The following is a 12381-nucleotide window of genomic DNA, read 5'->3' on the forward strand; positions in this document are numbered from 1 at the left end:
GAGTCCCTGCACCTTTCAACAGGTCAGCAGGATTACTTTACTCATCTATACAGGTTATGATCTGACCAAAACCGAGAGCATGCGTGTAGCTCGAGTGATCTAAAATGGCGGACCGGATGTAGACAGATGATGACGCTTGACACAGAGTAGGTGAGTTAGATGACTGGTATCTCCCCCTACTGGCTAGAAACGTAACAGCATATCAAAGTCTACATTCTCCCTTTCTCTCAATATGTGTTCACGTGTTTTCTAATGTGGGCTACATCTTCCCCCCCTAAACTCATGCACGTCCTGTTGCATGGCAGTGGTTGGGCAATTACTGCTTGATGGGACTGCCCAGAGTGGAAGTGCTCAGTCTCACTTAAAACATCAGTAAATGCTGTGGTTAGACCCTGGAACAGAGCCTGCACAACAGCTATCAATGGGTTTCCAGGTTTCACATACTGGAGTCTGCTAGGCTGCTGCCTATTCCTAACTAAACGTCGGGCAGAACTAGGCTGATTGTCACTGCAAGGCTGCGACTGGTTTTCTGACTCTTGATCACAAGGCTCAAAGATGCAAGGCTTATCTACTAAGTCAGTCTCAGCCTGGCCCTTCCCCCAAATAGTGTCATATAAGTTAGTAATAACTGGAGGACTCTCAGTTCTTAAATCATGGCAATCACTCAGAGACACCACCCTTTCAGTCAATAGTTCTACTGGTGGGATTCCGTCAAGGAGTAAGTGTTCATTGTCATTATCGTTAGACAATGCAAGTGTCTCTGGGCTTGGAACAACACCAGGTAAGTCATTCAAATGGGCAGTCTCTGAAATGGGTTCAGTATCTTGTGAAGTCACAGGAGTCTCAACAGGAAAATAGTACTCTGAAGGCTCAGCATGGGGTGTATCTTGCACCTCAGACATAACCGGACCTGATTGCACTGGAACATTATTGACTGCTGAGAACCTGGAGATTTCGGCACTGGGGGATTCACTGAACCAACACGTTCCATCCTCGTCCTCTTCTGAGAACTGCTCTACATCTGCAGCAGGATTAAGACGTGTTGCAGGTCTGCATCTTTGGGACTGCTTAACAGGCTCATTACTGGTTTCGGGAATGAGGTAGCCACAAGGGAGTAATAGGTCCCTGTGTAGGGTTCTGAGTGGACCGTCCCTGTTTTCAGGTCTAATGGTGTACACTGGGAGGGTTCCAGCCCTTTTTACCACTACATAGACAGTGGACTCCCACTTGTCCATAATCTTATGCTTCCCTCGAAGACGAACATTCCTGACCAGCACTCGATCACCAGCTTCTAAATCTGAAGCAGTTACACGTTTGTCAAATCTGGTTTTATTATTTTCTGCTACCTTGGCAGCATTACCTATGGCTAGCCTGTAGCTCTCTTCAAGATGGGACTTGAGGTTTTGCACATATTGGGAGTGTGATGTGTGTTGCCCCCCTTTCACAGGTAACCCAAATGCCAAGTCAACCGGCAAGCGGGGCTGACGGCCAAACGTTAGCTCGTAAGGCGTAAATCCTGTCACCTCATTCTTGGTGCAATTGTAGGCGTGTACCAAAGGTTTTACAAAATCCCGCCAGTGAGATTTCTCCTGTTCTTGAAGAGTGCCTAACATATCCAACAAGGTGCGATTAAATCGCTCCACAGGATTACCCCGGGGATGGTATGGAGTAGTCCTCCCCTTATGTATGTTAGCCATCTGACAGAGCTCCTTTATAGTCTGTGATTCAAAGTCTCTTCCCTGATCGCTGTGTAACCTCTCAGGGAACCCGTAATGCACAATGAGATTGTCCCTAAGACATTTCGCAACCGTGCGGGCCTTCTGGTTCGGCGTTGGAATAGCAACCTCAAACTTGGTAAAGTGATCTGTAATCACAAGGATGTCTTTGGTCCCACTTTTGTCTGGTTCAAGCGAGAGAAAATCCATACAGACTAACTCAAGGGGTCGTGTGGTGTTAATATTGACTAAGGGTGCCGCTTTCTCAGGCAAGGCCTTTCTGCGAACACACCTGCCACAAGTCTTTACTTTCCTCTCTACATCCAAAGCCATTCTTGGCCAGTAAAACCGAGTACGCACAAGATCTAACGTGCGGTCAATCCCCATGTGACCCATGTGGGTCAATAATGAGAGATACAAAAATACAATTTCTTTAAATGAACTTATATCTAAACATAACAGCAATTCAACTTGGTTTGACAATAGAACACATCATAAATCTCCCCCATGTGACCCACATGTGACCCATGTGGGTCACATGTGGGTCACATGGGGGAGAACTTCACTCTTAACAGCCCGAAAAAATCTACCTGCAGTATTTGTACAGCGGACCTGCTCTCCATGGAAGCAGGACACGCGCATGTGAGGAGGAGGCACGTGTGACATCGTAACGGAGACGATGCGGACTCGCCTCTGTCAGATGTTATATATACACGTATATATCTGCGCGCAGGATTCTAGCATCCATTACAAAAATATGGTTTACACTTTTTATTAACGAGTTTAAAAGCGTTATGTTATCCTATTGCCTGACAAACGTCTTGTTTTAATCACAATTATTTAGTCAGAAGAAGACTGTAGTTTCGTTTGTTGATGTTTTTATTGCTGTTACTTTCCCTGTCATTTTTGTTGACAAGAAAAATGAATACTTGATTTTTAATTTATTTGTTTTATTAGCACTTTGCCTGTCCTTGCTTTTAAATGGACAAAAACTTGATTTGTCTTTGCTTTTGTGTCAACAGTACCCTTATATGAAATAAAGTTTATTAAAAGACTTTTTTTAATGAAGTATCAATATTTATTGCCTTTATTTTCAGTCATCACATGCCTCGAACAACCTCAAGCTAAATTTAAAAGCTGCTTGCTAAATAAGAGCAATTGAGAATTTGTGTCATTCATAATCCGATTAGTCGATTAATCGTTTCAATAATCGGTGACTAATCGACTATCAGAATAGTCGTTAGTTGCAGCCCTACTTGTGACACTGGTCAGCCCGCTGCTTAAACATCAACTCTGCCTCGGTTAGATGAGGAATTACTGGCAATCCTCCAAGTTTATCCTCTTCCCCATAGCTATCAGGCACAGCTCCTGGGGACATAGCAAGAGCCTCAACAAAAGCAACACCACTGGCGCAGCTGTGGTCGACATTGCTGACACTATAAACAAGTTGTTTCTCACAAATGGCTTGCACCACATCATGATCTGCTGCATCAATGTTCCCAGGATCAGAAAGATGACCCTTTGCAAACTGATAGATGCGTTCTCGCTCTTTTCGTGATTTTTGGTCATCAACAAGAGGTCCATGAGATCTGCGGGACAATGCATCTGCATCAGCGTTTTGCTTCCCAGGGCGATATAGAAGATTGAAAGTGAAGGTGGACAAAGCTGCAAGCCATCTATAGCTGGTTGCATCAAGTTTTGCAGATGTCATTAAGTAAGTTGGAGGATTATTGTCAGTGACTACAGTGAAATGGTTACCATACAGATAGTCACTAAACTTCTCTGTCACTGACTTGAGTGCCAGGAATTCTAACTTGTGCGCTGGGTAGTGAGACTCACTCCGTGACAGGCCCCTACTTGCATAGGCAATGACCCGTTGCTGCCCCTCCTGCTCTTGATACAAAACAGCACCAAGGCCAATGGCGCTTGCATCGGTGTGTAGCACATACGGTTTCTCTGGATCTGCAAACCCTAAAACAGGAGCGGTTGTGAGCTTCTCAATAACCAGATTAAATGCTTGCTGGCAAGCTTGGCGGGTAACCAGATGTTAGATTATGGAGGGGTTTTGCAATGTTGGAATAGCCCATGACAAACCTCCGGTAATACCCAGCAAACCCAAGAAAAGATCTCAAGTCTCGAAGGTTCTGAGGGACTGGCCATGTTCGGAGAGCTGAAACTTTCTCGGGATCTGTCTCAACTCCATTTCGGGATACAATATGCCCCAAGTAACGCACAGATGTCTGAAAGAAAACACACTTTTCAGGGGACAGCTTCAGCCCAACGGGTGAGTACCTTCACTAACCATGCCTCGTGTTCCTCCAATGTTTTGGATGCCACAATTATGTCGTCGAGAAAGACTAGTACCTCCTTCAAGTGCATATCCCCCATGCACCTTTCCATAAGTCGTTGAAAGGTGCTTGGCGCACTGGTCACCCCCTGGGGCATACGGTTGAACTCCCAGAAGCCGAGGGGACACACAAAAGCCGTCTTGGGCTTGTCTGCTTCTTCGACCTCTATCTGGTAATAACCCGATTTTAAATCAAGGACGGAAAACCACTGTGACCCAGTGAGGGCCATGAAGGTGTCCTCTAGCTTTGGAAGTGCATACGCGACCTTTATGGTCTGAAGATTTAGTCTCCTATAGTCAATGCACAATCGAACCTGACAATTTTTCTTACGTACAACCACGATTGGTGACGAGAACGGAGACTCTGACTCTCTGATGACCCCTGCTTGAAGAAGCTCTTGAATGTGCTTTCGGACGGCTTCTCTGTCATGCGGGTGTATCAGTCGTGCATGCTGTTTGAAAGGGGTTTCATCCGGAAGCTTTATTTGGTGTGTCACCTTGTCTGTTCTGCCAAAATCAATTTCGTGGTGTGCGAACACCTCGGGCATGTCGTTAAGGAGCTGAGCGATGCGATCTTTCCACACTGGTGGGACTGGGGACTCCCCAAAGTTGAAACTCACGCTTGACCTTTGGGTCGGTTCAGTCTCCTGCGAACTGACCACACTATGCTCCTGTGACAAGACACCTTGATAAGCACTGATTTCGGCAATCTGACACTTCGCTGGAATGACAATGTCATGGTTGTAGTAATGCAGAGAAAGGCCTACCTGCACTAATCCCCTAGGGGGAGGTAACGTTGGGGTGAAGGTATAAGACACGGGGTTAGAGGGACAATACCAGAGAAGAAGTGCGGCCGTTGCTATGCTACCCTGTCAGTGTGGAGTGCTTAATAAACAAACGTAAACAAAGCATCGTGTGGTCGTGAGGATATTACAATTGGCGACGAGGATCAAAGCAAGAATTCAAACGGGACGAAAAGAAAACTGCAAGTGTGGCAGACTGGTCGGGGGAGTCAGACGAGGAGGACAAAACCTCCGAACTACGAAAAAAGGAAGCTGCAAGAGTGTCGGACTTGTCGGGTGATTCAGACGAGGACTACAAACCACCAAGACGAACGAGGATGTCGGTGATCGGAACGGTAACTGCTTTCGATGTTGCGTCTCAGTCGTGGGAGGAGTATGCGGAGATGTTGGAGATGTTCTTCGAAGCTAACGATATTGACGCTGCAGAGAGAAAGAGAGCTGTGTTACTAAGTGGAGTGGGTGCAGCCACTTATAGTTTATTGCGAAGTTTAGTGAGCCCACAGGCACCCAAGGAGAAAACATATGATCAGCTCACGGCTATTCTGAAGGCTCATTACGACCTGACACCGAGTGAAATCGTGCAAAGATTTAAGTTTAACTCACGCATACGGAAGAGCAGTGAGTCTATAGCGGAATATGTGGCGGCATTGAGAAGATTGGCCCAACATTGTGTCTACGAAGATTCACTGCCACAAATCCTGAGAGACAGATTGGTGTGCGGAGTGAACGACGACAGAATGCAACGGAGACTATTGTCTGAAGTGGGCTTGACGTTTGATAGGGCCCTGAAGTTGTGCTTGGCTATGGAATCAGCGTCAAAGGATGTGAAAGAGATGCAATGCCAGCTAACAGAGGACACGGCTCAAAATGAATGTGGGATGAAATCTCAGACAACTGTCCACAGGATGTTTTCAGACAATGCACAACGTAAATTCCCCAGTTGTTACCGCTGTAAAGGACAGCACACAGCGGATGAATGTAAATTTGCTACAGCGCTCTGTTTCAACTGTGGGAAGAGGGGACATATTAGCAAGGTCTGCAGATCTAAAGCAGCGGCGTCTAATGCATATAGAGGCATGTACAAGGGTCAGAGAGGCGAAGGCAGAGGCTTTAACAAAGAGCGCCGTACACATCTGTTAAGAGAAGGCGAAGGAGAGAGTGACACAGAGGAAAGTAGCACTCACCATCTACAGTGTGTCACAAGAATTAGCCAAGGTGGCTCCCATCACGCGCCCGGTGTCAATAAATGGAAAAGAGGTTATGTTTGAAATAGACACTGGCTGTGGGGTGACCATAGTAAGCAAACAACAACATGTGCAGCTTAGGAAGAAAACAGCCATATCAGAAAGGAAGCCGTGTTTGCTAAAATTGAAAACCTATACTGGAGGCTCAGAGTGCTAGGCAGGGTACAAGTGCTCGTGCAGAACGGAAACACAGAAAAAACATTGCCTGTGGTGATAGTCGAGGGTGATGGACCTAACCTACTGGGGCGAAGTTGGTTAAGGGAGCTGGGCCTGGCAGATCAGTTGGTAAACAAGGTGGATTCAGCACCTCCTTTTCAGCTGGAAGAGTTACTCCAGAGACATACAGAAGTGTTTAAGGAAGGGCTGGGACAACTGAAAAATTTCAAAGCAAAGATTTATGTAGACAGGGAGGCTCAGCCAAGATTCTGCAAACCACGGCCTGTGCCATATGCAGTAAAGCCGCTAGTAGAGAGAGAGCTACAGAGGCTGCAAGATGATAAAATCATAGAACCAGTGCAGTATGCAGAGTGGGCAGCGCCCATTGTCCCAGTCAGGAAGCCGGACGGGTCAATTCGAATATGTGGGGATTATAAACTCGCAGTAAATCGAGCATCGCGGCTGGATCAGTATCCAATTCCTAGGGTGGAGGACCTGTTTGCACAGCTGAATGGGGGACAACACTTCACCAAATTAGACATGAGTCATGCCTATCATCAAGTTGTCCTGGAGGAAGAATCTAGGAAGTATGTCACTGTCAACACACACAAAGGCCTGTTTACCTACACCCGTTTACCATTTGGGGTAGCGTCAAGTCCTGGGATTTTCCAAAGAACCATGGAGGGCATCCTGGGTGGCATCCCAAACGTGGCCATCTACTTAGATGACATTCTGATCTCAGGGCCCAATGAAAAAAAACACCTGGAACACCTAGAGGAAGTACTCTGTAGATTGGAGAACAGCGGCCTTAGGCTAAAAAGAAGCAAGTGTGAGTTCATGGGAAAAGAGGTGGCGTTTCTGGGACATAAAATAAATGCCAGTGGGTTGCGTCCGCTGACAGACAAGATGGAGGCTATCGCTGGAGCCCCTCAACCACAAAATGTCAGTGAGTTGAAAGCTTACCTGGGGTTGTTAAATTATTACCACAAATTCCTACCAAAACTCTCCACGCTGCTGGCCCCGCTACACACACTGTTAAAGAAAGAGGAAAAATGGTCATGGGGTTCAAGGCAGCAGAAGGCATTTGAGGAGTCAAAAGAGCGGCTGCAATCCTGTAGGGTGTTAGTACATTATGATGGAAACAAACCTCTCCTCTTGGCGTGTGATGCCTCGCCCTATGGGGTGGGGGCAGTACTGTCCCATCGAATGGCTGATGGCTCGGACAGATCGATAGGTTTCGTGTCAAGGACCCTCAATCCCGCTGAAAAAAACTACTCCCAGCTAGACAAGGAGGGACTAGCCGTGGTGTTTGGAGTAAAGAAATTTCATAAATATCTGTACGGGAGACAATTCACTATTGTGACGGATCATAAGCCACTAATCTCACTATTTAGTGAAATGAGAGCAATACCGCAGATGGCATCACCCCGGATACAGAGATGGGCAGTCACACTGGCAGCGTATGAGTACACAATTGTCTACAAGGCAGGCCGAGACCACACGAATGCGGACGCTCTTAGCAGACTTCCACTGGAAGGGAAAGAGGAGAAAATGTCTGAGGGAGAAGAGAGAGTAATGCTGTTTGAAGATGTAGAAACACCTCCAGTTAATGCACAGCAGATAAAGCAATGGACTGACAAAGATCCGGTGTTGGCTAGAGTGCGAGAATACATCCTGCGAGGGTGGCCAAGGGAAGTGGAAAATAAGGCATTCACACCATATACCCGGCGTCAGGATGAGCTCAGCACACAAGAAGGATGTTTACTGTGGGGAGGACGAGTGGTAGTCCCTCCACCGGGACGAAATGCTTTGTTGAGGCAGCTTCACCAAGGCCACCCAGGCATCACTAGGATGAAGGGGTTGGCACGCAGCTACATGTGGTGGCCGAACATGGATGCTGAGGTGGAGGAGCAGGTGAAAGCCTGTGTGACCTGTCAGGAACATAGAAACAGTCCTCCAGTGGCCCCTTTACATCCGTGGGAAGTGCCAGACAAGCCATGGGAAAGAATCCATGTTGATTATGCAGGTCCATGGAAAGGGAAAATGTTTCTGATTCTGGTGGATGCCTACTCAAAGTGGATTGAAGCGCATGCGGTGAGTAGGTCCACATCTGCTGTCACGATTGAGTGCCTGAGACAGAGTTTCAGTCAACACGGCATACCTGAGGTGATAGTGTCGGATAATGGTAGTTGTTTCACCAGTGAAGAGTTCCGAGAATTCATAGAAAAGAATGGCATACGTCACATCACTACGGCACCATATCACCCCTCTTCTAATGGCTTAGCGGAGAGGGCAGTGCAAACCTTTAAGTCACTAGTAGAGAAGAGCACAGGAGATTCAATAGAAACCAAAATTGCACAAGCACTGTTCAGCTACCGTATAACTCCTCAATCCACCACGGGGAAATCCCCAGCTGAGTTATTGTGCGGTAGGAAGTTGAGGTCAACGTTAGACTTAATACACCCAGACTTCCATGGCAGAGTGCGCGGGAAGCAGGAGAGACAAAAGTATTACCATGACAGGCATGCCAGAGCCAGGATGCTTGAGGAAGGAGACCTAGTCTTCACCCGTAACTACAGCTCAGGACCAACCTGGATACCTGGGGCCGTAACAGAAAAGACTGGTCCTGTATCCTGCAAAGTCACACTCGGGAACGGACAAGTGGTGAGACGACACATTGACCAAGTCCGCGGCAGAAGTTCCCCATCGCCAAGGAAACCTGAGGCCTTACCTGAGGCTTTCCTTGTGGAACCACCAATCGGACCTGAGACATCTTTCTGCGCTGATGATGACGGCCCGGCAGCAGAAACAGCTGATGAACTGACAGAGCCATTTCCGGCAGAGGAACAACCAGCAGTGAGAAGGTCTACGCGAGATAGAAAGCCTCCTGATTACTTCAAAGCAAGCTAATAAAAAAAAAAAAAAAAAGACTTTGAATGATTGGAATGGCTATGAGTAGTTTAGTAGTGAGTTCCACATCCACAGGACAAGAATGCGTCCTGGAATCTCACTGGGATGAGGTAGTCCACCCGAATCCCTAGCTTAAAGATGTTATTGAGGATTGTATATAGGAAAAAAGAGATTTAGATATGTATAGTGAAAAAAAAAAAAATGTGTTCATGTGTTTAATGAATTTGGGTGTTAGCTTTTCTAGTTTTTCTCTGAGGGAATGTAGTAATGCAGAGAAAGGCCTACCTGCACTAATCCCCTAGGGGGAGGTAACGTTGGGGTGAAGGTATAAGACACGGGGTTAGAGGGACAATACCAGAGAAGAAGTGCGGCCGTTGCTATGCTACCCTGTCAGTGTGGAGTGCTTAATAAACAAACGTAAACAAAGCATCGCGTGGTCGTGAGGATATTACAATGGTCTGATTGATTTCTAACTACAACTGGCAGCTTAAAAGGCCACTGCTTTGGGAAATCTACCAAGCAACTTTTAATAAGCAGGCCACCAGGCAAGGAAGACAGGGAGGGATGTTCTACGATAACAGCCCTCTCATTCTTAAGGTCATTAGCTATTACAATTCCCTCTAGCACTACAGTGGTCCTAGCTGGTATAGACTGTTGATTATTGCCTTGCAATTTCACAACACAATGGTGATTGATGTTGGACTGTTGGCGCCTTAGCTGTAGTACTTTGATTACTGCTCTGTAGCCTTGAGGAACTGGCTGGTGACGTGTTAGACTAGCTTCATGGTAAATGTCATACACCACATCAAGAGTACATGTACTATACCTTCAGTGAGTTTTGGGTCTACCCCAGGGTCTCCTCATATTTGGCTGTGCCCAGAAATCTTCAGAATGAAGGCTCTCAGGGGGCATTTTAATCAGATGCCCCAACAACCTTTACTGGTAAACGCCTTTGACTTGACCTGAAGATTAGATATTCCAGACTTTTTCTATTTACCTCATTATCTACTTACCACTGAAGTAACTACAGCTATCGCAAGTTCTCGCAGTACACACAACTTCTAGTGAGAACTGTAGCAGTAGAGGAGGACATTCATGCAAAAAAAAGGATTGGTGTAAATGACATCTGTCACGGTTTGGATGGAGAGATGGACCCAGATGCAGAGATTTCAAATGAAAGGGTAATTTAATTAAATAAGTACTTAAACTAACAAACAAAACCTTAACACTAACACTAAACAGGTAACAAACAAAACAAAAGGAGTAGCAAACTGGAAAGACAAGAACAGGAGGAACAAAACACAAGTAAGCTTACACTAGGTTCAGGAGACGAGGGGCCCGTTTCACAAAGCAGGTTTAGTGAAAACTCTGAGTTAGTTAACCCTGAGATGAGGGAAACTCTGGTTTTTCAGTTTCACAAAGCCAGTTCAGCTTACCTCTGAGTCAGTTACCCTGGCAACATACTCCGTGAACCTAACCTGCTCGCTGGCAGGTTTTCTTCAACTAACCCCGAGTTTCTCCTGCTCTTAAGTTGAAGCCTGCAGACTGAAGGCAGTGGCAGACATGGCGTGTCCTTTTATTGAAGAGCCAGTTGATGTCGAGGCGCAGATACTCCGCAGACATCTCCACCGGGAGAGGATTATTAGACCCCGATTGGATGTTTTATCATTCCCTGATGAGTATCTGTTTGAGCGTTTCCGTTTCTCTGCATCATCTATAATTTATATAAACGATATTCTCAGCCCTCACATCGCTCACATGACGCATCGTGGACATGCTCTCAGTTCCGAGCAAATTCTTTGTATTGCACTTCGTTTTTTTGCCAACGGCAGTTTTTTGTATAACGTCAGTGATGCAGAGCATGTGTCCAAGGCAACTGTCTGTCGGGCTGTCCGAAATGTGACACTTGCACTGAAACGGCTACTATGCACGTTTGTAGTGTTCCCAAGTCACAGACCCACCAGACTTCTCAAAGAAGAGTTCCACAGAATTGCAGGTATCAGTCTAAGCAGTAATTCATTTATGTCATAAAGCTTTGAGACTTGAAGCACTAATCAGTCAATTTGATATATTTTAGGGTTTCCAGGTGTGATTGGCTGCATAGATGGCACTCACATTCCTATCATCGCTCCTTCAATAAATGAAGGAGATTATGTGAATAGGAAATCTGTCCACAGCATTAATGTGCAGGTAGGCCTAAATAGTAGCCTTTAACATTCCAAATTAAATACACTACACCATACAGCTAATTACTGTTCTCCACTGTGAAGATCATATGTGATGGAGCCCACATGATTAACAATGTGGAAGCGAAGTGGCCTGGGTCTGTGCATGACTCACGAATGTTTCGTGAGTCGACACTGAGTGCCACATTTGCCGGTGGTGAGTTTATATATATAATTTATATACAGTATATAGTTATATCCTATGATCAAATATTTTGTTTCCTCCTATTGCAACTGAAACAAACTGTATCTTGTATTATCATAGTAGAGTTCGATGGTTACCTACTCGGAGACAGAGGGTACCCCTGCCAGCGCTATCTGCTGACCCCTTACCCTGACCCTGAGCCTGGCCCACAGCGACACTACAACTTGGCTCACTGCAGGACACGAGCCAGAGTGGAGATGACCATCGGGATACTCAAGGCCCGGTTCCAGTGCCTTCGTAGGCTCAGGGTCACCCCAGAGAGAGCTTGTGACATTATAGTGGCATGTGTGGTTCTCCACAACATTGCCACTATTAGAGGAGAACAATGTCCTACTCTTTCCCCCTGTGATCCAGGTATTAATCATACCCCCCCTGCTGATACACGAGATGGAAGAGCTGTTAGAGACATGATATGTGTCAATCATTTCTAACTGACCCATCACCTCCCCAATGTTCAAGAACGACAATATGCATCTCATTTTATGAGGTCTTCTTTATTTCCTAGAAGGACAAATTTTGTACAGTTGTTAATCCTTTGTTGTTGAAACAATTAAAAAACATCCACCTGTGGGCACGTCACCCACCTTTAACTGATGGTCCAGCAGTTGTATTTCCTTTTCTGTTTTGGTGATCTGCAGCCTTATGTGCTCCATTTCTAGGTGTGATTTGTTTATTTGAGATTCTAAATATACCTTGTAAAGTTGTTTCACAGGGAGCTATAGGAACATAAATGACATTGAATTTCAGTGCCATGTCTATTTAGTGTCATTGTAAGT

At 45.9% G+C, this 12381-nt stretch overlaps 1 protein-coding gene and 1 pseudogene across 1 annotated transcript; both read left to right on the forward strand.

Annotated features, from left to right (window-relative positions):
• Positions 1 to 5182: 5182 nt before the first annotated feature.
• On the forward strand, positions 5183 to 9175 carry LOC132998170 (uncharacterized protein K02A2.6-like; annotated as a pseudogene).
• Positions 9176 to 10654: 1479 nt separating this feature from the next.
• On the forward strand, positions 10655 to 12016 carry LOC132998171 (putative nuclease HARBI1). Its single transcript, XM_061067669.1, has 5 exons — positions 10655 to 11171; positions 11253 to 11365; positions 11446 to 11557; positions 11666 to 11853; positions 11960 to 12016. Exons 1-5 carry the CDS (start codon positions 10739 to 10741, stop codon positions 12014 to 12016), a joined length of 903 nt encoding a protein of 300 aa, XP_060923652.1. The 5' UTR covers positions 10655 to 10738.
• The last annotated feature ends 365 nt before the right edge of the window (positions 12017 to 12381 follow it).

Source organism: Limanda limanda, chromosome 3 (genome assembly GCF_963576545.1).
Source record: "Limanda limanda chromosome 3, fLimLim1.1, whole genome shotgun sequence".
NCBI lineage: Eukaryota > Metazoa > Chordata > Actinopteri > Pleuronectiformes > Pleuronectidae > Limanda > Limanda limanda.